At 56.6% G+C, this 17,454-nt stretch overlaps 2 protein-coding genes across 5 annotated transcripts; one reads left to right on the top strand and one right to left on the bottom strand.

Moving 5' to 3' along the window:
* Nucleotides 1–916: 916 nt before the first annotated feature.
* On the top strand, nucleotides 917–9,443 carry LOC120316369 (cytochrome P450 2F5-like). 3 transcript variants are annotated; one of them, XM_039361876.1, is made up of 10 exons: nucleotides 917–1,177; nucleotides 1,838–2,035; nucleotides 2,214–2,376; nucleotides 2,672–2,821; nucleotides 4,208–4,365; nucleotides 5,070–5,246; nucleotides 5,877–6,018; nucleotides 6,291–6,478; nucleotides 7,773–7,914; nucleotides 8,148–9,443. In XM_039361876.1, exons 2-10 carry the CDS (start codon nucleotides 1,856–1,858, stop codon nucleotides 8,327–8,329), a joined length of 1,482 nt encoding a protein of 493 aa, XP_039217810.1. In that variant the 5' UTR covers nucleotides 917–1,177; nucleotides 1,838–1,855; the 3' UTR covers nucleotides 8,330–9,443. The 3 variants fall into 3 exon arrangements, with proteins under 3 accessions (XP_039217810.1, XP_039217809.1, XP_039217808.1); XM_039361875.1 differs by having other exon boundaries at nucleotides 918–1,177; nucleotides 1,770–2,035; XM_039361874.1 differs by having other exon boundaries at nucleotides 918–1,177; nucleotides 1,626–2,035.
* Nucleotides 9,111–17,318, bottom strand: LOC120316364 (cytochrome P450 2F3-like). Of its 2 annotated transcripts, none has more exons than XM_039361863.1 (9): nucleotides 16,649–17,318; nucleotides 14,999–15,161; nucleotides 14,466–14,615; nucleotides 13,624–13,784; nucleotides 12,199–12,375; nucleotides 11,688–11,829; nucleotides 11,279–11,466; nucleotides 10,839–10,980; nucleotides 9,111–10,483 (listed from the first exon to the last, which is right to left on the bottom strand). In XM_039361863.1, exons 1-9 carry the CDS (start codon nucleotides 16,847–16,849, stop codon nucleotides 10,302–10,304), a joined length of 1,506 nt encoding a protein of 501 aa, XP_039217797.1. In that variant the 5' UTR covers nucleotides 16,850–17,318; the 3' UTR covers nucleotides 9,111–10,301. The 2 variants fall into 2 exon arrangements, with proteins under 2 accessions (XP_039217797.1, XP_039217798.1); XM_039361864.1 differs by lacking the exon at nucleotides 16,649–17,318 and adding an exon at nucleotides 15,940–16,359.
* Nucleotides 17,319–17,454: the final 136 nt, after the last annotated feature.

The following is a 17,454-nucleotide window of genomic DNA, read 5'->3' as shown; positions in this document are numbered from 1 at the left end:
GATGAGGACGCAGGCCTGGTCTCTTGCTCTTAAGGGGAGGGGGAGTCAAAGGGAGAAGGAAACCCCCAGGGACGGGGCCCCTCTCAGCCAGAAGTGGCCCCTGCTGCCTTTTGCAAATCCTCTTGGCTGTGAATGTCAGGAATCTAAAATGGCTGTTGAAGAGTTTTCTCCAAAATCTGCCATAGCTTTTGGACAGCCCCCCACCACCAATGGAGCATAGAGAGAGGACCCCCACCACCCAAGTCCTGTAGGAGGGAGTTGCTTTTCCCTCTCACAGGTGCCTGGGGGAACTGACAGCAGTGACGGGAACTGAGAGCCTCGGAGTGGCAGGGACCAGGCAGCCACGGGGCCTTTCACAAGAAGTGGGGAGAACAGTGGCAGTGGGTCAGCTTATCCCAGCCTGCCAGTGGCCTCGTGTGGACAGCAGCTCCCACCACCCTCATTGAGGATCAGGATGCTGGGCCCTGTGGTCCATCACACCTGGAGGGCAATAGCTTTAACAGCTGCCTGGGGAAATGCTTGGTCCCAGATCTGACCTGGGTTAGGCAGTTCCTCCGGTTCCCAACCAGAGCTCGACCTGTCCAAGGCGAGGCCAGGGGTGCTTCTGCCAGGCCGCTGCTTGTTTCGGTCAGCTGAACCCCCCAAACCCAGGGCTGGGCTGTGGGGCAAAGAAGTGGGTGGCTGCTTCAGCTTTTGGCGGCATTTCAAAGCCTGGGTCTGCATTGCGGATGCTGGTGGCAGGAAGGGTGGTCATCTGTCCCCTCTGGGACGGGTCTCTTCCTGCTCGGAGAAAAGACGCAAAGCCAAAGCCGAGGAGGCCGCTGGATCCTTGGAACCTCCCTGGCCTCTGAGCCCTCCCTCCGCTTCCCTGACGCAGGGCAAAGGAATGGGTGAGGCTTTCACAATCGCCCTGAGGTCGGGGGTGGAATCAGCAATGGCAGAGTTTCCAAGGTTGGTGGAAACTTAATATGTAAGCTTATCCTGCTGCTTTTGTGTCAGCCTGATAAGCCCCTGGCACCAGAGCCTCTCCCCTCTTGGGGCATGTTTGCTGAATCTTCACATCAGAAAACGGCTGTGGCGCAACTGCAGAGGTTTCTGCGCATGTGGGGAGAGCTCTCCATTCCCAGTGGAGAACAGCAAGAGGGGCTCTGCTCTCGGCTGGACGTCTCCCTCTGAGGTAGGCGCAAAGAGAGGCCAACCGACAGGTACTCAGATGGGGAGCTTTGCCAAAACCGCTCTGCAGGGGAGGCCCTTGAAGCTGTGAGGGTCTCCAAGCAGAGGGGGGGGCTTCTCATCTTTTTCACCTTCCTGACCCCCCCCCATATCCCCATTTCCTTCTGCACTGGCCCTGTGGGTTCCTGGCATCTCAGGCTTTTCTGCAGAAGCCTTGGGTGAAAATTCTGGGCTCCGCGGAGAGCTCAGCCTGCCTGGCGTATCTGACAGGGACATGGGTGGGAAGCTTTGCCAGCAGCCTTCAGACTATCTGGAGGAAGGGCCACCATCCCCACCGGCTACTCCCAGGCCAGGCCATGGAGAAATGTCCAGGAGAGTCCTTTCCTCTCTGCCTGGTGATTCTCCCAGGGTGCAGGTTGCAGGTCTTCTGGCAACGGCTTCTGATTTCCCAGGGAGAAAGCGTTATGCAAGCAGGTGGTGTGGCTATCAGAGATCGAAAGCCACCCCACCTCCAACGCCCAGCCTGCCTTCGGAGCCGCCTTGAGGGATCCGGTTCTGCCAGGGGGACACGCCTTTCTCTTGGTCTCTGTACCCAGGGCATAAAAGCAGGCACGGGAGATGGTTCCTGTGCCCGCTGGCTTGGTCAAAGCCTTCTCCCAACCAGGGCAACGGGGTTCCAACCATGGAAGCAAGTGCGGCCACAGTTCTCCTCCTGGCTCTCTGCCTTTCCTGCCTGCTGCTGCTCCTCCGAGGAGGACGAGGGGGTACCAAGGCACGGCTGCCCCCTGGACCTCGGCCCTTGCCCTTCATTGGCAACCTGCCACACCTGGATGCCAAGAACATGATCAAGTCCCTGATGGAGGTAAGCTCAGCCTCTGACGCAAATCCATGTGGGAGAAATGTTGGGGCAGCCTGGCGATGCTCTGTGGAGGACTCCTGTGGCCCTTGAGGGCGGCAGTGGTTGAGCCAAGGCCCCAGGGATGGGGCTTCCCCAGGAGGCACAGCCTAGCCCTCCTCCTCCTCCTCTGGTGCATCCCCAGCTCAGCAGGCAGTACGGCTCGCTCTTCACCATCCACATGGGGTCCCGGCCGGTGGTGGTGCTGTCTGGGTACCAGACGGTGAAGGAGGCCCTGGTGGACCAAGGCGAGGAGTTCAGCGGCCGGGGAGACATGCCAGTCCTGTTCCGATTTACTCAGGGGAACGGTGAGTCTAGCTGGCTGCAGAGCTTTCCTTGGGGTTCCCTTCAGCAGGAGAACGCTGGGCAGGGAGAGAAGCTCGCAGGCTCCAAGCAGTCTATCACAAGTCAGTCTCTTCCGTGTGAGCGATCCTTTCTCCAGGACCAAGGGGGGCCTCCGTCAGAGTCCAGGGAGGGGCAGTCTGCCCTTGCTTGCTTGCTATCCGGCTGTCCAGCTGATGGCCCTCTGGCTGTCCAGGAGAAGCTGCTCTGCTTCAACTGCTGGGGCCCCTCCCGCCCTTGTCTCCTCTGCCTCTCATCCAGGCATCGCCTTCTCCAATGGGGAGAAATGGAAGATCCTGAGGCGTTTTGCCATCCAGACCTTGCGGGACTTCGGGATGGGGAAGCGCAGCATCGAGGAGCGAATCCAGGAGGAGGCCCAGTGCCTGGTGAAGGAGTTTGCCAAGCAGACAGGTGCTCAGGGCTGCCGGGGGGGGGGGAGGGATGCTTAGATGGCAGAGCTGCACTTTTGCCCCCTCCAAGCAGGACTTCACCCCAGCAACTCCTTAGAACAGTTTGTGGCATGCTCTAAAAAGGCTGATCAGCAAGGAGGGATCTAGCAAAGCACTCTGGAAGGCTCCGCCTGGCCCCGGCAAGGAGGGAGGCCTGCGGGGGAAATGAAGAGGGTGAGAATGATCGTAGCAAATTTGAAGAGCAGGGGGAGAAACAGACTGTTCATTTTAACAGAACAACCGAGTTGAAAGGGACCTCGGAGGTCTTCTAGTCCAACCCATTGCTCAGGTAGGAAACAAATGGGTGTCCAGTCTCTTCTTAAAAGCCTCCAGTGATGGAGCCCCCACTACTTCTGGGGGCAAGTTGTTCCACTGATTTATCTCACTGTCAGAAAATTTCTCCTTAGTTCCAGGTTGCTTCTCTCCTTGATTAATTTCCATCCTTTGCTCCTTCTGCCTTCAGGTGCTTTGGAGGATAGGTTGACCCCCGTCTTCTTTGTGGCAGCCCCTCAAATACTGGAATACTGATATCATATTTCCACTAGTCCTTTTCATTATACTGGCCATTCCCAATTCTTGCAACCGTCCTTCATGCAGTATGTTTTAGCCTCCAGTCAACTGATCATCTTTGTTGCTCTGCCCTGCACGCTTTCCAGACTTTACAAAACTGGTGACAAAAACTGGATGCAATATTGCAAGTGTGGTATTACCAGTGTTAGCACTTCAGGTGATCTTGATTCTATCCCTCTGCAGCCTAGGACTGCACTGCTGACTCACATTTAAGTGCTTGTCCCCTAGCACTCCAAGCTCCCTCTCACAATTGCTGCCTTCGAGACGGGTTTTGCCTAATCTTTGGTTTTTCCTGACTTGCTTTTCTCCAGATTAAATGTCATGATGTTGGATAGGGCCCATTGTTCAAATCTGCCAAGAACGTTCTGTATCTTAAGCCTATCTTCTGGGGTGTTGGCTCTTCCTGCCAGTTTAATGTCGTAAGGAAATTTGATGTTCCCCTTCTTGTCCACTTGTCCTAAGATATTGATGAAGATATTGAAGAGTTCTGGACTTAAGACAGAGCCTCAGGGTACCCCACGGCCTACTTCCCTCCACGTAGCTGCAGTTCCATTAAGTTGAGCCCGATTGGTCAGTCAGTTACGAATCCATCCAGTGGTGATGTTGTCCATCCCACATTTTTCTATCTTCGTGGAGGGTGAGAGATTCAGGCTCTCCCTTTGGGCAATTCTTCCCTTCTCACTTTCGTAAAGAAGTACCAGCATGGGTGGAGGGGGGGGGGAGATCGCTGGCCAGCCTGCTGCTCAGCCACTCAGCCATTTTGCTTTCGATGCTGCAGAGCCCTTTGACCCCACGTTCCTGCTTGGCTGCTCGGTCTCCAATGTCATCTGCTCCATAGTCTTCGGAGATAGATTTGACTACGAGGATCAGCATTTCCTGACATTCATCGGGCTGATCAATGACAACTTCCGCCTCTTCAGCTCCCCTTGTGCCCAGGTGAGCAGCAGAAATCAGAGCCCTCACACCTCTTCTCAGCCTCGGGCATCACTTTCATGGCATCTTCCCAAAGGTGCTTTGGTTTGAAAGAGGAGTCAAAGAGCCCATCTACATTAAGATTGCCCTCTCTCAACAGAAGGGGAGGGATACAACACTACCCATTTCTTGTTTACAACACAGTCCTTTCAGCAGTTCCAAGAAGGTTCCACACCCATTTGCACTCTGATTCGGGGACCCTCAGGGCACAGATGGACCCCCAAGGGGCTCCAACAGAACTGATGAGAAGTGAAACATCTTCAAGAAAAAACAAGGTCCAGTTGCCTTTTGAAAAAGTACCTTTGGGACGATACCATGAAAGTGATGCAAAAGAAAAGGCAACCTTTGGCTCAGGTCTTGATCTGGACCTGGGCCTTGAAGGCCCATCTCAAAGCACATTCAAGATGAGAGGGAGACCCCCGCACTCCCATCTCTTATCCTCTCCAGGGTCAAGGGTTGAAGATGGGAGAGGCCCTCCTGTGTTTGCTGAGCTTCCTGAAGCCGCTGCCCTAACTGCCCAGGGGAAACTGGGAAGCTGCAGGAGAAGGGTGGGGTTGTGTGTGTGTGTATCTTTGTATCCTTTGTCCCAGCTTCCCAATAGGGATTGCCTTCCACTCCCCTTCCCCCTTTGGCTGCCTCTACATCCCATCCCTGCTTGCTTTTTCTAGATGTACAACATTTTCCCCCACATCATGTATTATCTGCCTGGACCACACAACCAGATTTTTGCCAACTTTGAGAAGCTGCGGGCACTGGTGAAGGAGATGGCCAAAGCCCACCAGGCCAGCCTAGACCCCAACTGCCCGCGCGATTTTATAGACTGCTTCCTCCTGAAGATGCAGCAGGTGAGAGTGGGCTTTGTAGTCCTTTATGGGGGCCGTGGGGGCTTCCACAGGTGGAGGAGGGCAAGGGTGATGTTGGTCAAACGCGGAGCGGTGGCTACAGTAAGAGTGCAATTTGAGGAAGGGGAGAGGCAGCGCTGTGTTCCTCTCTGCGAAATCTCCCCGGCTGGTGCTGCTGTCCAAAGGCTGAACCTCTGGCTGAGCCGCACAGAGCCCGGCTGCAAAGGAGCAGAAGCCGACTTCCCTCGGAGGGCAGCGGCTTCTGCTCCTTTCGGCCCATCCCTGAAGGGGAGGGGGAGGGCAAAGAGGAGGCCCTCCTTTTTCTCACATCAGCTTCCTGAGCCACACCTGCCCCCCCCCCCAAGCAGGGCAGGGAAGAGCAATGGCTGATGGGCTCACAGGCAGCCCAGGGGCAAACCTCCCATGCAGGGAATCGTCTTTTTTAGCTGCAGGATCTGAAAATTCAGGATGTGGAGGGAAAATCGCTTCCTCTCTCATGGCAAGGCAATCATGGGGTTGCACATTCGGTGAAAGTGGAGCCCCTCCCTGCACAAGGATTGCCTGGCCCGGCAAGGGGAGGTGGCGCCCTTGATGGCCACACACGCTCACTCCTGGGCATCCCTGCATCCACAGGAGAAGGAAGACCCCCACAGCTTCTTCCACACCGACACTTTGATCATGACCACCCACAACCTCTTCTTTGCGGGCACCGAGACCATCAGCACCACCCTACGCTACGCTCTCCTCATCCTCATGAAGCTCCCCGAAGTAGCAGGTGAGGCCGAGGGGGGGGCTCCCCCTAGGTGCCCAGAGAGGCCGGCATCTGAGCACCCGAGGCGGGTGAAGGTTGGCCCTGGCCCATCGCCCCTCTCCAAGGCCGGCTTTGCCCAGCAGGCACCGCTTGGGAAAATGGGCCAGAGAGGAGGGAGGCAGGTGGGGAGCCCGGGAGACGGAGCACTGTGGAGCAGGAGGGGCGGATCAGGGCCTGTTCAGTCCTCAGAGCAGCCGGTGGGGGGCTCCCGCCCCTCCTCGCCCCTCTGTCTGCAGCCAAGGTGCAGGAGGAGATCGCGAAGGTCATTGGCTCAGAGCGCCAGCCCTCCATTGCGGACCGGGCAAGGATGCCCTACACGGATGCCGTGATCCATGAGGTCCAGAGGTTCGCCGACATCATCCCCATGGGCATCCCCCATGCCCTGACCAAGGACACCCATTTCCGGGGCTTCTTCTTTCCAGAGGTGCGTGAGAGCAGCAGGGCCCCAGAGAGTGTGCCGTGGGTTTGGGCTGGAAGAGGGTTGCCCTTCAGCGCCTGCTCAGCCTGGCTGTGCTTCTCCCTCGGCAGTCAAGGCAGCTGCTCTCCCTTAGAGGAGGGCCTGCGTGGATTGCGTTGTCCTCTCTGCAGGGCAGAGGAGGGTGGTGAGTTGGGTGGTATCAGCACAATTGTCTGGTTTCACACCCGTCTCTTTTACACTAATGGTGCCAACAGAGGTGGCTGATTGGTGGATGGATGCAAATGTTATTTGTGCCCGCATGCTGTTGTTGCATTTCTTTGTTGGATTGCTTTAAATGATTTTTATTTTCTAATCATATTGTGTGTGTTTTTTTTAAAAAAATCTTGTTTGCCACCCAGAGTTCCTTTTGGTAAATGGGTGATGATATTAATTTTTTAAGTCAACAAAAAATATCAGCAGAGCCAGTTTGTTGTAGCAATTTAGACACTGGCTAGAAACTGGGAGAGCTGAGTTCTAATCCTGCCTTGGACATGAAGCCAGCTGGGCGACCTTGAGCAATTCACTATCTCCAAGCCCTAGGAAGGAGGCAAGTTGAAAATCATGCTAAGAAAATTGAAGGGGCTTTTCCGAAAATGGTTGAACGAAGGACCAAATAATATTAGGTTAATTTTTATTTAATACTCATTTAAACAAATATCTGTAGCTTTAATTGTATGTCAAGCACTCCTGCCAGGGAACTGCCCTTTTCCTGAGTTGTGTCTCAGCATAGAAAGATCTCCACTGCTGCGCAGTTTCTCAGTTTAGCCATTTTCAAAACAGGTGTGCAAAATTTTATGTTCATTTTCACACATATTTCCTCTAAGTTAATGTAAGTATGACTTTCCTATTTACACATTTTTTCAGTGATTCTTTCCCCTGTCTTGTGCCTAATACATTTTGGACAGTCTTTGCTGCATATATGTGCATTTTCCCAGGATGTGCATTCTACACGCAGCTGCAAGCTTTGCTGTGACATTGGCTGGGTGTCCTTTCAACAGGCCCCTGTGTTTTTCTTCTACAACCTGCTGTCCATCTTGACTGCAAAACCACGAAAACACGAACCAAGTGGGAACCTTCCATCTGTCCCCGTGTTTCTCGGTTGCGGAGGACGAGCAAAGGGGAGGACGGGAGGTCCGGTCTTTCAGACGGGGGGGGGGGATTAAATAGGAGGATGCAGGAGTAGGAAGGCCAGCTAAGGCGGCCTCCAGGCGGAGACCTTCCGGCCTCCGCTCGTTTGCTTCCCTTCCTCCCTTCCCAACAGGGCACCAACGTTCTGCCGTTCTTCCACTCCGTGCACCGAGATGCCACCCAGTTCAAGAACCCAGAGATGTTTGACCCCGGGCACTTCCTGGGCGAGGAGGGCGCCTTCCGCCGCTCTAACGCCTTCATGCCCTTCTCCGCCGGTGAGTGGAGGGGAGGGGAGGGGGCCGGTCAAGGCCAGCCAGGGCCTCCCTGACTGTGCCTGGGGCGCCACTGCGGGGGGAGGGGGGGGCAGGGCAGGCTGGCTTTCCCAGCGAAGGGCGAGTGGGGCGGCTGACTTGGCATCGGCCCCTTCTCTGGGGAGAGCAGCGGCCGCCCTTTGCAGCCGGGAGGGGAGCTCAGCAGCTTCTCCCCCCCCCCCCCTTCGGCCCTGCAGGGAAGCGGCTGTGCCTGGGCGAAGCCTTGGCGCGCATGGAGCTTTTCCTCTACCTGACCGCCCTCCTGCAGCGCTTCTCCTTCCAGCCCAGCTGCCCCCGCGATCAGCTCGACCTCTCGCCCATGATGAGCGGCATCGGGAACGTGCCGCGCCCCTACTCCTGCCGCCCGCTGCCCCGCTGATGCCGCCGCCGCCGCCGGGGGGGAGCGAGGGGGCAGCCCGTGCCGGCCTGGACCAGCCCGCCCTCCCGAGCGGAGCGGGAGCATCTGGGCGGCGGGAGAACCGTTCGGCTCGCGGGCTCCTCGCGCGCCGCGTCCCGCTTCCCCTCTTTCGGCGGGGAGGCTCCATCGCGCGGACTTCGTTCCCCCCCCCCCCGGGCGTCGGACACCGGCAGGCTAAAGCCGGGCAGATCGGTGGGGCCGCTCAATTTTCTGACCACGATTCGTAATGCTGCGACTGGACGGAGACCGGCAGGGGCGCGGAGCCCCGCGGTGCCGGCCAGCCCTCTTCCCTTCGCGAGACTCCTTTCGGGGAGGGCAGCGCCGCCCCGACTTCTCTGGGGAGCCCCGAGTTGCTCCCGCAGGTGCCGCCCGCCGCCTCGGGGGATCTGCCCGGGGTGCTCGGGCGAAACTGTCGGTCCCCCTGCCCTTAGCCGGATTCGAGGCTTTGGCTTTCGGGCCTGCGGAGCCGGGGGCCTGCGAGCACAAAAGCCCCGTTTAGCGCGTGGAGCTGTCCCCTGAGGGAGCCTCGGCCGGCCTTGTTTTCCTCCTGGAACGGTTCCAGGAGGCACCGAAGGCAAAAGGAAGAAAAGGACGCCCGGCGCAAATGCCCCCCCCCCCGTAAGTCGTGCAATAAAAGGCTGGGAACGTTTTGCTGAATTGTATTAATCCACACCCTTCCCCCCCACATTCCTCCATCTAATACGGCACTTGAGAACCCTTCATGGGATGGAATTTTTCAGGCCCTGTGGGTGGGGCTGAAATGTGATAATTTCGCAGATGGACAAAAAGAAATAAGTAACATTATTATGCAAAAGTTGAATTGCACAGTACCCAGTGTTTTCAAAGTTTACTTCCAAATCACCGAAGGGACATTGCCAGATTTTTATGTTAAAACACTGACAGGTGTTTCACAGTCCAGGGGCCTGGAATAATCCTGCTTTTGTAGAGGTTCTTCTGCTCTACTAATCAATTTCAGCAAGCTTTTATATTTCAGAATTGTTTATAATCTGTTTTGAGGGTCTTCGGGATTGGAATGTGGGATACAAATATTCTGAATAAAATGCCAAGCAAGCAAGCAAGAGTAGACCCCCTTCTGCATTCGGGACCAGGGATGGGAATCTGCGTGGGATTTGCACACAAACTATTCAATCACCGGTGTGACCAAAGCCTCCCTTTCTCCAGGCTCTCATGACTTCCAGCCAGCAAGATTTGGGGTCCGGGAAGGCAGGAATGGCACACCCCGGAGTAGCAGCATGATAGAAACCCATCCAACCGGAGGAGGGGGGGCAGAGGGGATCCCTTTGAAAACCATCAGCTTTCCTTTGGTGGCTGTGAGGAGCAGCAACCCGCTCAGATGCTGTGCAGATTAGCCTATGGGGCACCTGGATGTGCTTCTCCCCCCCCCAGTCCTCTTTCTGAAAGCCACGCCCTCAAAGTGGATTCTCCCTCTGCCAGTTGGGCAACCAGCCTGCTCACTCAGCATCACCACCCCTGGCACTCCCTCTGCAAGTTTCCCTCCCCTGGAAAATGTGGCATGAAGTGAGGGGGCTTTGGGTAAAGAAACCAGAGCCAGCGCTTCCTAATGCAGACCTCCTCAGCCTTGCCAAGACCCTTCGAAGCACCCAGGGCAGAGGGGTCGCGCCCCTGAGGCTCATGTGCCGAGGCCCTCCTCTCCGGCACTAGACAAGGTCTGGTGGGTGCCAGGCGCAGCCCAGAGCCCGAGAGAATGCCTGGGCATCCCCTGGCACCAAGGCAAGCGTCTCCAGAGGAAGCCCCACCGGGAAGGGGCAGGCAGGCAGGCGGGGACTGGGAAGGCTGGGAACACTGGGGCCAGAGGAAAACGAGACAGCGTCACAAGGGAGGGGTTGGGGGGGTCCACCTGAATGGGGGCATGGGCATCTGGACTGCAAGGTGAGCAACCCAGAGCAGCCCTTCATCGGGGGAGGAGGCAGAACCGGTAAGGCCGAGGGATGCTGCCCAGGCCGGTGGACTCGGGGGTGATGTCGATGTCCATGGGGTCCACCAGGGCTTTCAGCCGGAAATTCTGCAAGATGGTGGTGAGGAAGAGGAAGAGCTCCATGTTGGCCAGGCCTTCGCCCAGGCATACCCGCTTGCCTGTGTGGAGAGAAGACTTCCTTGGCGCCTCTACTAGTGGGGGGGGGAAGGGGGAGACCCAGCCTGGCACCCCCCAAAAACTTCTGCTCTTTCCAAAGCTCCTCCCTGCTGATCCTGCCCTACTGGCTGAGCATGATGAGCTTTGCAGTCCAGCACCTCTTTAATTGCCTCAAGCCACTCCTGGGAAGATGCCAGGCGACCCTCCTGTGCCAGCCTGACCACCTCTCTGCCTCCCTTTTGTGCCAGAGGAATGGAGAGGTGCCCAGGGGTGGGTGAGGCCTCTTGGCACCAAGGGAGGCCGAGGGGTCGCTGGAGCGAGGAGCAGGGATTCTCCAGGGCGACCCCTTCCCCTTACCTGCTGAGAAAGCCATGAAGGCCTCCCTCTTCCTGAACTGCCCGGCCTCGTCCAGGAAGTGGGTGGGGTCGAAGGCCTTGGGGTTCTTGAATTGCGTGGGGTCAAACTGGGACGTGCAGAGTAAGGGGATGATGTTGAGGCCCTGGGAGGGAGGGGCAAGGGTTAGGGCTGGACAGCCTCAGTGGAGAGACGGCAGGCTGTGGGCGATGCCACCCTCCCCTAAGCCCAGTGCTCCCCTACTGAGTGGAGAAGGCAGTCCTCCTAGGTGTGGGCAGAGTGCTTTCTGCTCAGGGCACCCTCCTGCTTGCCTCCCCATTTGGACTTGGAGAGAAGACAGACACGGTTCTCACTTTAGGAACCGGCCCAGGCCGATTGTGGCAGAGGCTGCTGCTGCTGGGCCCCATCCCATCTCCCTGCCTCACACGCCCCACTTCCCTAACCTTGGGGAGATGATATCCCCGGAACTGGGTGTCCTTTGTGACTGTGTGGGGCACCCCCATCGGGACGATGTCGGCGTAGCGCTGGATCTCATGAATGACCGCGTCCGTGTAGGGCATCTGGCTCCGGTCGTCCATGCAGGGGCCACGGTTGCCCCCGATGACCCGGTCGATCTCTTCATGCAGCTTCTCTGCCAGAAAAGCACCAGAGTCACCCTGAAAGCCACGGGGGAGGGAGGGACCACCCGAGGTCCCCACGGGCAGCAGGGGGAGGAGGAATTCCAAGGGTGCTGCCTGTCCTGCTGCTTCAGATGGTGGACTCTGCATCCCCAACGGTCCTTTCCCTCTGAGACTCCCACGTGCTCAGACACTGCAGGCCCCCCCCATTCCCCTGTACCTTCCCCCGGTTTACCTTCCACCTCGGGGTGCCTCAGGAGGATGCGCAGCCCGTAGCGCAGGGTGGAGCTGACCGTTTCGGTACCGGCAAAGAAGAGATTGACGGTGCTCTTCGACATCGTGTCCTCGTTGAAGTGAGAATTGGGATTGTTCTTTTCCTGCAAGGTGGAAGAGCCGGTTTGGTTCTTCAAACATGGCTGCAAAGAGGCTCCTCGACCGTTGAGAAACTGAGGCCGAGAGATCTTGCTTGGAGGCTTTAGACATCGGAGCCTCCCCCACCCACTGGTCCTTTTCGAACGGGGCCCGGGAAGTGAAGGCTTAGCCTGGCTCTGCCGCAACAGAGCTGCTGTCCCTGAGGCCCAAGCAGAGCCAGCGCGGCTGCACGGCCCTGGGTGTGACACCCCAGAGGGGGATGCAGCAACCGTCGTGGCCTCCAAGGAATCCTGGGAATGGGAGTCTGGGAGAAAGCCCCTTCCCCTGTCAGCAGGGCCGGGCAGGGGCCACAGTGCTGGGCCGGAGGCAGATACCTGCTGGATTTTGATGAGGAAACAGTCAATAAAATCCCGCGGGGAGTTGGGGTCCAGGGTCTGCCTGTTCATCTCCAACCGCTCACCCACAAACTTTGCCAGCTTCAGGTAATTAGCGTAGATTCTCTGGTGGGGTCCTGGGACCCACCTCATGATGTTTGGGAAGACGAAAAGCAGCTGAAGGAGAAGGGCGAAACTCTGCTCTGAAGGGGTTCCTGGCCGGCCGGAGCCCACCTGCTCTCTGCCCAGCCCAGCCCCTCCATCCAGATGCCCCTGAGCCATGGAGGGAGCCCTCAGGGACCGAGGGGGGCACTCAGGGACTTGTTCTGCAGGTCACAACCCCAACCCCCTGCGTTATGAGGTGGGGAGGAGGGACCCCAGAGACTGGCCCGGGAGGTCTTCTCTGGTCCCCTCCAGTTCTGGGATGGGCCATCAGCCACCAACTGCAACCTTTTCCTCGGTTGACGGGGTGGGGGTGGGGTGGGGTTAGGGGTCAGTAAAACCCCCACACCAGAGGAACAAGAGCCAAAGCGCCAGGCCCTCTCACAGGGCAGCTGCTCTGGGGGTGGCAGCAAGTGGTCAGCTGAAGATCCCATGCTCAGGTTTTAATCTTTCATCAGCCTGGTCCTTCTTGTCCCTTGGACCCGTGGCCCTTGGCCTCCTATGGACGTTCCCCAGAAGAGTGCTCTCTGGCTCATTGTCCTCTCTCTCTCTCTCTCTCACTCTCTCTCTCTCTCTCTCTCTCTCTCTGGCCTTCAGCTCCGCTGCTCCCTGGCACCAGACAAGGCTCAGGTGGCAACTTCAATATTGCACATCCCTTCGAAGGGGGAGGGGGTTTGAGAGTGGACAGCTTGGGTGATCTCTTTCACAACTTCCTCCATTCTCTCTCTCTTTCCCTCCCTCTGGATGGTGGCCCCCTCCAATAAGGATTTTCACCGGGGAGGAGGGCTCCCTGAAGAGGGGCATTGATGTGGGTCTGGACTTGTTCTTGCTCTTTGCCCTCCTCGGATTGCCCCAGCTGCACTTGGCCACCCCTGGCACATGTGGAAGGACAGTGATGGGAGGAGAGCCTGGAAACTTCCACTGGACTGGCACGGAGTGGCTAAATTATTAACCACTACCAGCTGCCTCGTCTGTACAAAATGAAATCTGCTGTCCTTCCCAAAGTGATCTGGCCAAGCAGCCTTTGCCCGGTCCCTTCAGCCCCCCAGCAGATGCAGGTGAGAAGCAGCCCCGAAGGACCTGAGTTCACAAGACATGAAATAAACCGGGGCAAAAGTGGAAAAACACAGCAGGTGGCCCAAATGCTTCATGGAGCTTCATGGGTTTCGGGCCCCGTGAAGACTCTACTTGGGCTTGGGCGCATCTGGGCTTTCCTTCTGGGGCGCCTGGGAAAGCCAGTCCCTTCCTCCCGATCAGACCCACCTGTCCCCAGGTGGAGCTCATGAGCTTCCAGTTGCTGTTGATCAGGTGGAGCAAGGTGAGGAAGGTCTGGTCTGTGTATTCAAACCGTTCTCCAAAGACGAGGGAGCAGATGATGTTGGAGCCAGAGCAGCTCAGGAGGAAGGTGGGGTCAAAGGGTTGGCCTGAGAGCAAGGGAGGCAGCGGTGAGGGGGGGGGGAATTGGATAACATTCCTGGGGGGGGGGGATTGGATAACATTCCTCCACTCCCTGCCCACACGGGGATTGCTTCACGCATATAGCATTTCTTTGGCACAATTCAAAAAAGTTGAGTTAAATCATGTAATTGAATAATTAAATGAAATAACTTGGCATAATGAAATCTCTGCCTAGCAGTCTTGCCAAGCTGCCAGGTTTGGGGCCTGACGCCTCCAGAATTCCCAGAGGGCATCAGATGAAGGAAGGGCCCGGCACACCTGGAGGAGCACAGCCTGAGGATGAGGCTGCACCTCTGCTGCAAAGCACCTCCGGCCTCTTCAGGAAAGGAATTCTTGGAAAACCAGGCACTTTTTATTCAGAAAAGTCCTGGAGATCTTCCAGAGAGAAGGAATTGGAAGGGAGCCCCCCACTCCAGTTGAACAAGCACATTTTCACCCAGAGAGGATCGTAGCCTCTTTTAAAGTTGGGATCCAGTGGGTGGGATTCTTCTGGCCCCAAAGGAAGGGAAGACCCCCTGGCCCCCTGAATGGATGTGCCGTGTTCGGCTGCTGCTATAAAACACCAGGGAATCAACCAAGGCAGCCTGTCCTGCCTTCTACTTATAAGGAAGGGAAGGAAAGGGTGGGGCAAAGCCCCCCCCAGCTACCTTGGGTTTTGCGGAACTCGGCCACCAGGAACTGGGCCTCCTCCTTGATCCGCTGCTCCATGGACCGCTTCCCCATCCCAAAATTCTTCAGGGTCGAGATGGCAAACCTGCGCAGCTGCCTCCAGCGCTCCCCCGTCCCGTACACGATCCCTGGGGATGAAAGGGGGGGGGGGATACAGGAGAACATACCTGAGACCAGGTCAGAGTCCAGCTTCCCCCCCCCCCAAATATTTGTCCTTTCCAGAAAGGCCACCAGCTCCCCACCGCGGAAGTTCTTTCCAGCCCAGAGCCTGGCAGCCCAGGAGAATCAGAAACAAGATTTTTGAGAAAGCCCTTATTGTGAGACTTCCTTGGGCTTATTTGGGGCTACGATTCACTCCCCCCCACTAGCTCTTTTAAAAGTCAAAATTCAGCTCCGGAAAAACCCCAAAATACATTTAATTGAATGAGGAGAGTCTGTCATTGCACTGCTCTCCAGCCACTCCAAATCCCAGGGACTGGGCAACTGCTTCCTCCCCCTCGCTGAGTCTCACCGTTTCCTTTGCTCCACATCTGGACTGCCGGGAAGTCCCCACGGCCACTGAACTCCTCGGCTTTGTCAATCAGCGCCTCCTTTAGCACTTGGTACCCCGAAAGGACCACGCAGGGGCGAGAGCCCAGATAGAAGGTGTACATGGGGCCGTAGGTCTTGCTGAGCTGGGAGAAGAATAAGAAGAATAAGAATAATAAGAAGAAGGAAGAATAAGAATAAAAGAAGAAGAAGAAGAAGAAGAAGAAGAGGAGGAAGAGGAGGAGGAGGAGGAGGAGGAGGAGGAGGAGGAGGAGGAGGAGAAGAAGAAGAAGAAGAGGAAGAAGAAGAAGAAGAAGAAGAAGAAGAAGAAGAAGAAGAAGAAGAAGAAGAAGAAGAAGAAGAAGAAGAAGAAGGCCGGTCAGGGCAGGGCTCCTTCTCGGGGGTGGGGTGGGGATGGGGAGGGGGTCCCTTAGCAGGGGACGAGACCCATCAACTCAGCAGGGATTTTGGCTTTCAGAGCTCCTCTTCCTCCACTGGAAGAGGCGAGGGTTCCCAGTCAGGGCAGGGGGCAGGCAGGAGTGCTTTATTGTACCTCTGTTGTCACAGTTTATTGTGTAGGGATTTTGATTGCCTGGAAGTGTCAGGCAAGGCAACCAGACCCATAAGTGAAGGGTGGAAGCCCTCTCCTCCTTTACGGCATTCTGACTATAGTACAAGAGTCCCCCAGACTGCACAGCTTCTCTGGGGAACAGAATTATTGTCCCAATTTAGATGGTGTGTGTGTGTGTGTGTGTGTGTGTGTGTGTGTGTGTGTCAGCCCTAAGCTCAAGGCTACCTCCCTGCTTGGCCTTTTCTCCTTGCCTGGATGGTAGTTTCCCAACAGGAAGGACCCTTAGCTTAGAGTTGGGTTCCTCTGTAATCTAACTTAATTTAATCTACTTTAACTTGCTCACACAAACACACCTTTCTGGGGGAAGCCGTGCCTTTTCTTTGATCTACAGTTAAAGCTCTGCAAATGTCTGGAAAAAAGAGGCCAAACCTAGAAGGTGGCAGAGGGCTCTGCTAAGAGGAGACCCCTCCCAACTCCTTGGTCGCAGGGCACTGCCTGCTTCCCCCTGGGCCAGCCGTGGGCTCTCTGGCCCGGTGGGGGCTGTGCAGGACCACCTCCTTCCGGGCAGACACGTCCCGCGGAGAGAAGCTTGAGCTGCCCCAGGACTCAGGTCCTCATGCTTGCTCCCCTGCAACCGAGGGGGGCTTTACTGCTTCAGGCCAAGGCAGGGAGGGGGTTGGCCTGGGAAGGGAAGGCTGGTTGACTTGATGGCTGCATGGGGGAGACGGCCACTTCCCTGCCTTCAGGGAGATGCTGTTGGCTCTGTGAGGACCCACACTGGGCTCAGTTGACGGAAAGGAGGGCCGGTCTAGTTTCCACCCACTTGGGCATGTCTTGACTTCCTGTTTGGTTTTCTCTTCTATTTTATTTGCACAGCACCCAGGGTCTCTCTGTGCAGGAGAGGGGCAGTCTCTAAATAGGACTGACTGATAGTTCGCCAGATAGATTGATCAATAGATATAGATAGATATAGATAGATAGTGATAGATGATAGACACATAGACAAACCATAAACAATTTCCCCTCATATGCTCCATATTTCTCCCTCCCTCCCCGACTCACTTCTCTGAGGGAGGGGATCAGATCCTTCACGTCCACCTGGAGCATGTTGCCGATGAAGGGGAGAGTGGGGGGGCCTGGTGGGAGGCCAGTGATCCTCTTCTTGGCTGTGAAGCGGAGAAAGAGGAGGCATGACGCAGCCATGGCCAGCAGAATGCTGAAGGGTCCCGCAAAATCCATCCGAGTGATGGCCGAGATCTCCATGGCTGCTGCAAGCTCGGCTGGTGCTGACAAGGTGGTTGGCGGCCCTCTCCTGCCAGCAGGATATATACGGTCAGGACACCGAAGCCCTCGCTTGTGCCAGTCCCTGGGCCACCGGAAGTTGGTTCACAGCCTGAGGCTCGACCCGGGTCAGCTGGGTGGGGCTGGGCTGAAAGAGCCAATTCTGCTGGGGATCTAGGAACGTAAGGGGTGCGATTCCTTTTAAAGTCCCCCTTTAAAAAAGTTTTTGGTTTTCCTGGAATGTCTTGGCACCTTCCCTTTCCTCGCTTGTGCTCTCTTGCAGCATCCAAGACGACTCCATGCACGTGATCTGCCCTCTCTGTTGCCTCGGAGCTTGAGGATGCACTCCCTTGACAGAGAGACAAGCCTGAAGATAAGCCACCATCGTGACTCAGATTTCTCAAGCCATATTTATACATTGCTTTGCAGTTCCAGAGAAATCTGGCAGGGCTGCTCCATTTGCCAAACATTAACCCAGCCACGTCCAAGACAGCCACAGCACGGCTGCGCCACGCTCTTCTTGTTGCGCCAGGCACTGGGGGCAAAGAGCTTTTCCCTCTGTTCTGCCCTTCCTGCTCCCTTGCTGC

This window comes from Crotalus tigris, unplaced genomic scaffold, assembly GCF_016545835.1.
Source record: "Crotalus tigris isolate CLP2741 ecotype Arizona unplaced genomic scaffold, ASM1654583v1 scf7180000019364.2947544272:3078424, whole genome shotgun sequence".
In the NCBI taxonomy this organism is placed as follows: Eukaryota; Metazoa; Chordata; class Lepidosauria; order Squamata; family Viperidae; genus Crotalus; species Crotalus tigris.
Note: the sequence above shows the minus strand (reverse complement) of the source record. Positions and strands in the feature narration are given on the sequence as shown.

Bases quoted from the DNA above. Each gene is read 5' to 3' on its own strand.
- LOC120316369 (XM_039361876.1), top strand. From the start codon at position 1,856: ATGGAAGCAAGTGCGGCCACAGTTCTCCTCCTGGCTCTCTGCCTTTCC. The intron at 4,366-5,069 runs GTGAGCAGCAGA...TGCTTTTTCTAG, and splicing joins TCAGCTCCCCTTGTGCCCAG to ATGTACAACATTTTCCCCCA. The intron at 7,915-8,147 runs GTGAGTGGAGGG...TCGGCCCTGCAG, and splicing joins CTTCATGCCCTTCTCCGCCG to GGAAGCGGCTGTGCCTGGGC.
- LOC120316364 (XM_039361863.1), bottom strand. From the start codon at position 16,849: ATGGAGATCTCGGCCATCACTCGGATGGATTTTGCGGGACCCTTCAGC. The intron at 13,785-14,465 runs GTAGCTGGGGGG...CCTTGCTCTCAG, and splicing joins CGAGTTCCGCAAAACCCAAG to GCCAACCCTTTGACCCCACC. The intron at 12,376-13,623 runs GTGGGTCTGATC...CTTCTCCTTCAG, and splicing joins TGAGCTCCACCTGGGGACAG to CTGCTTTTCGTCTTCCCAAA.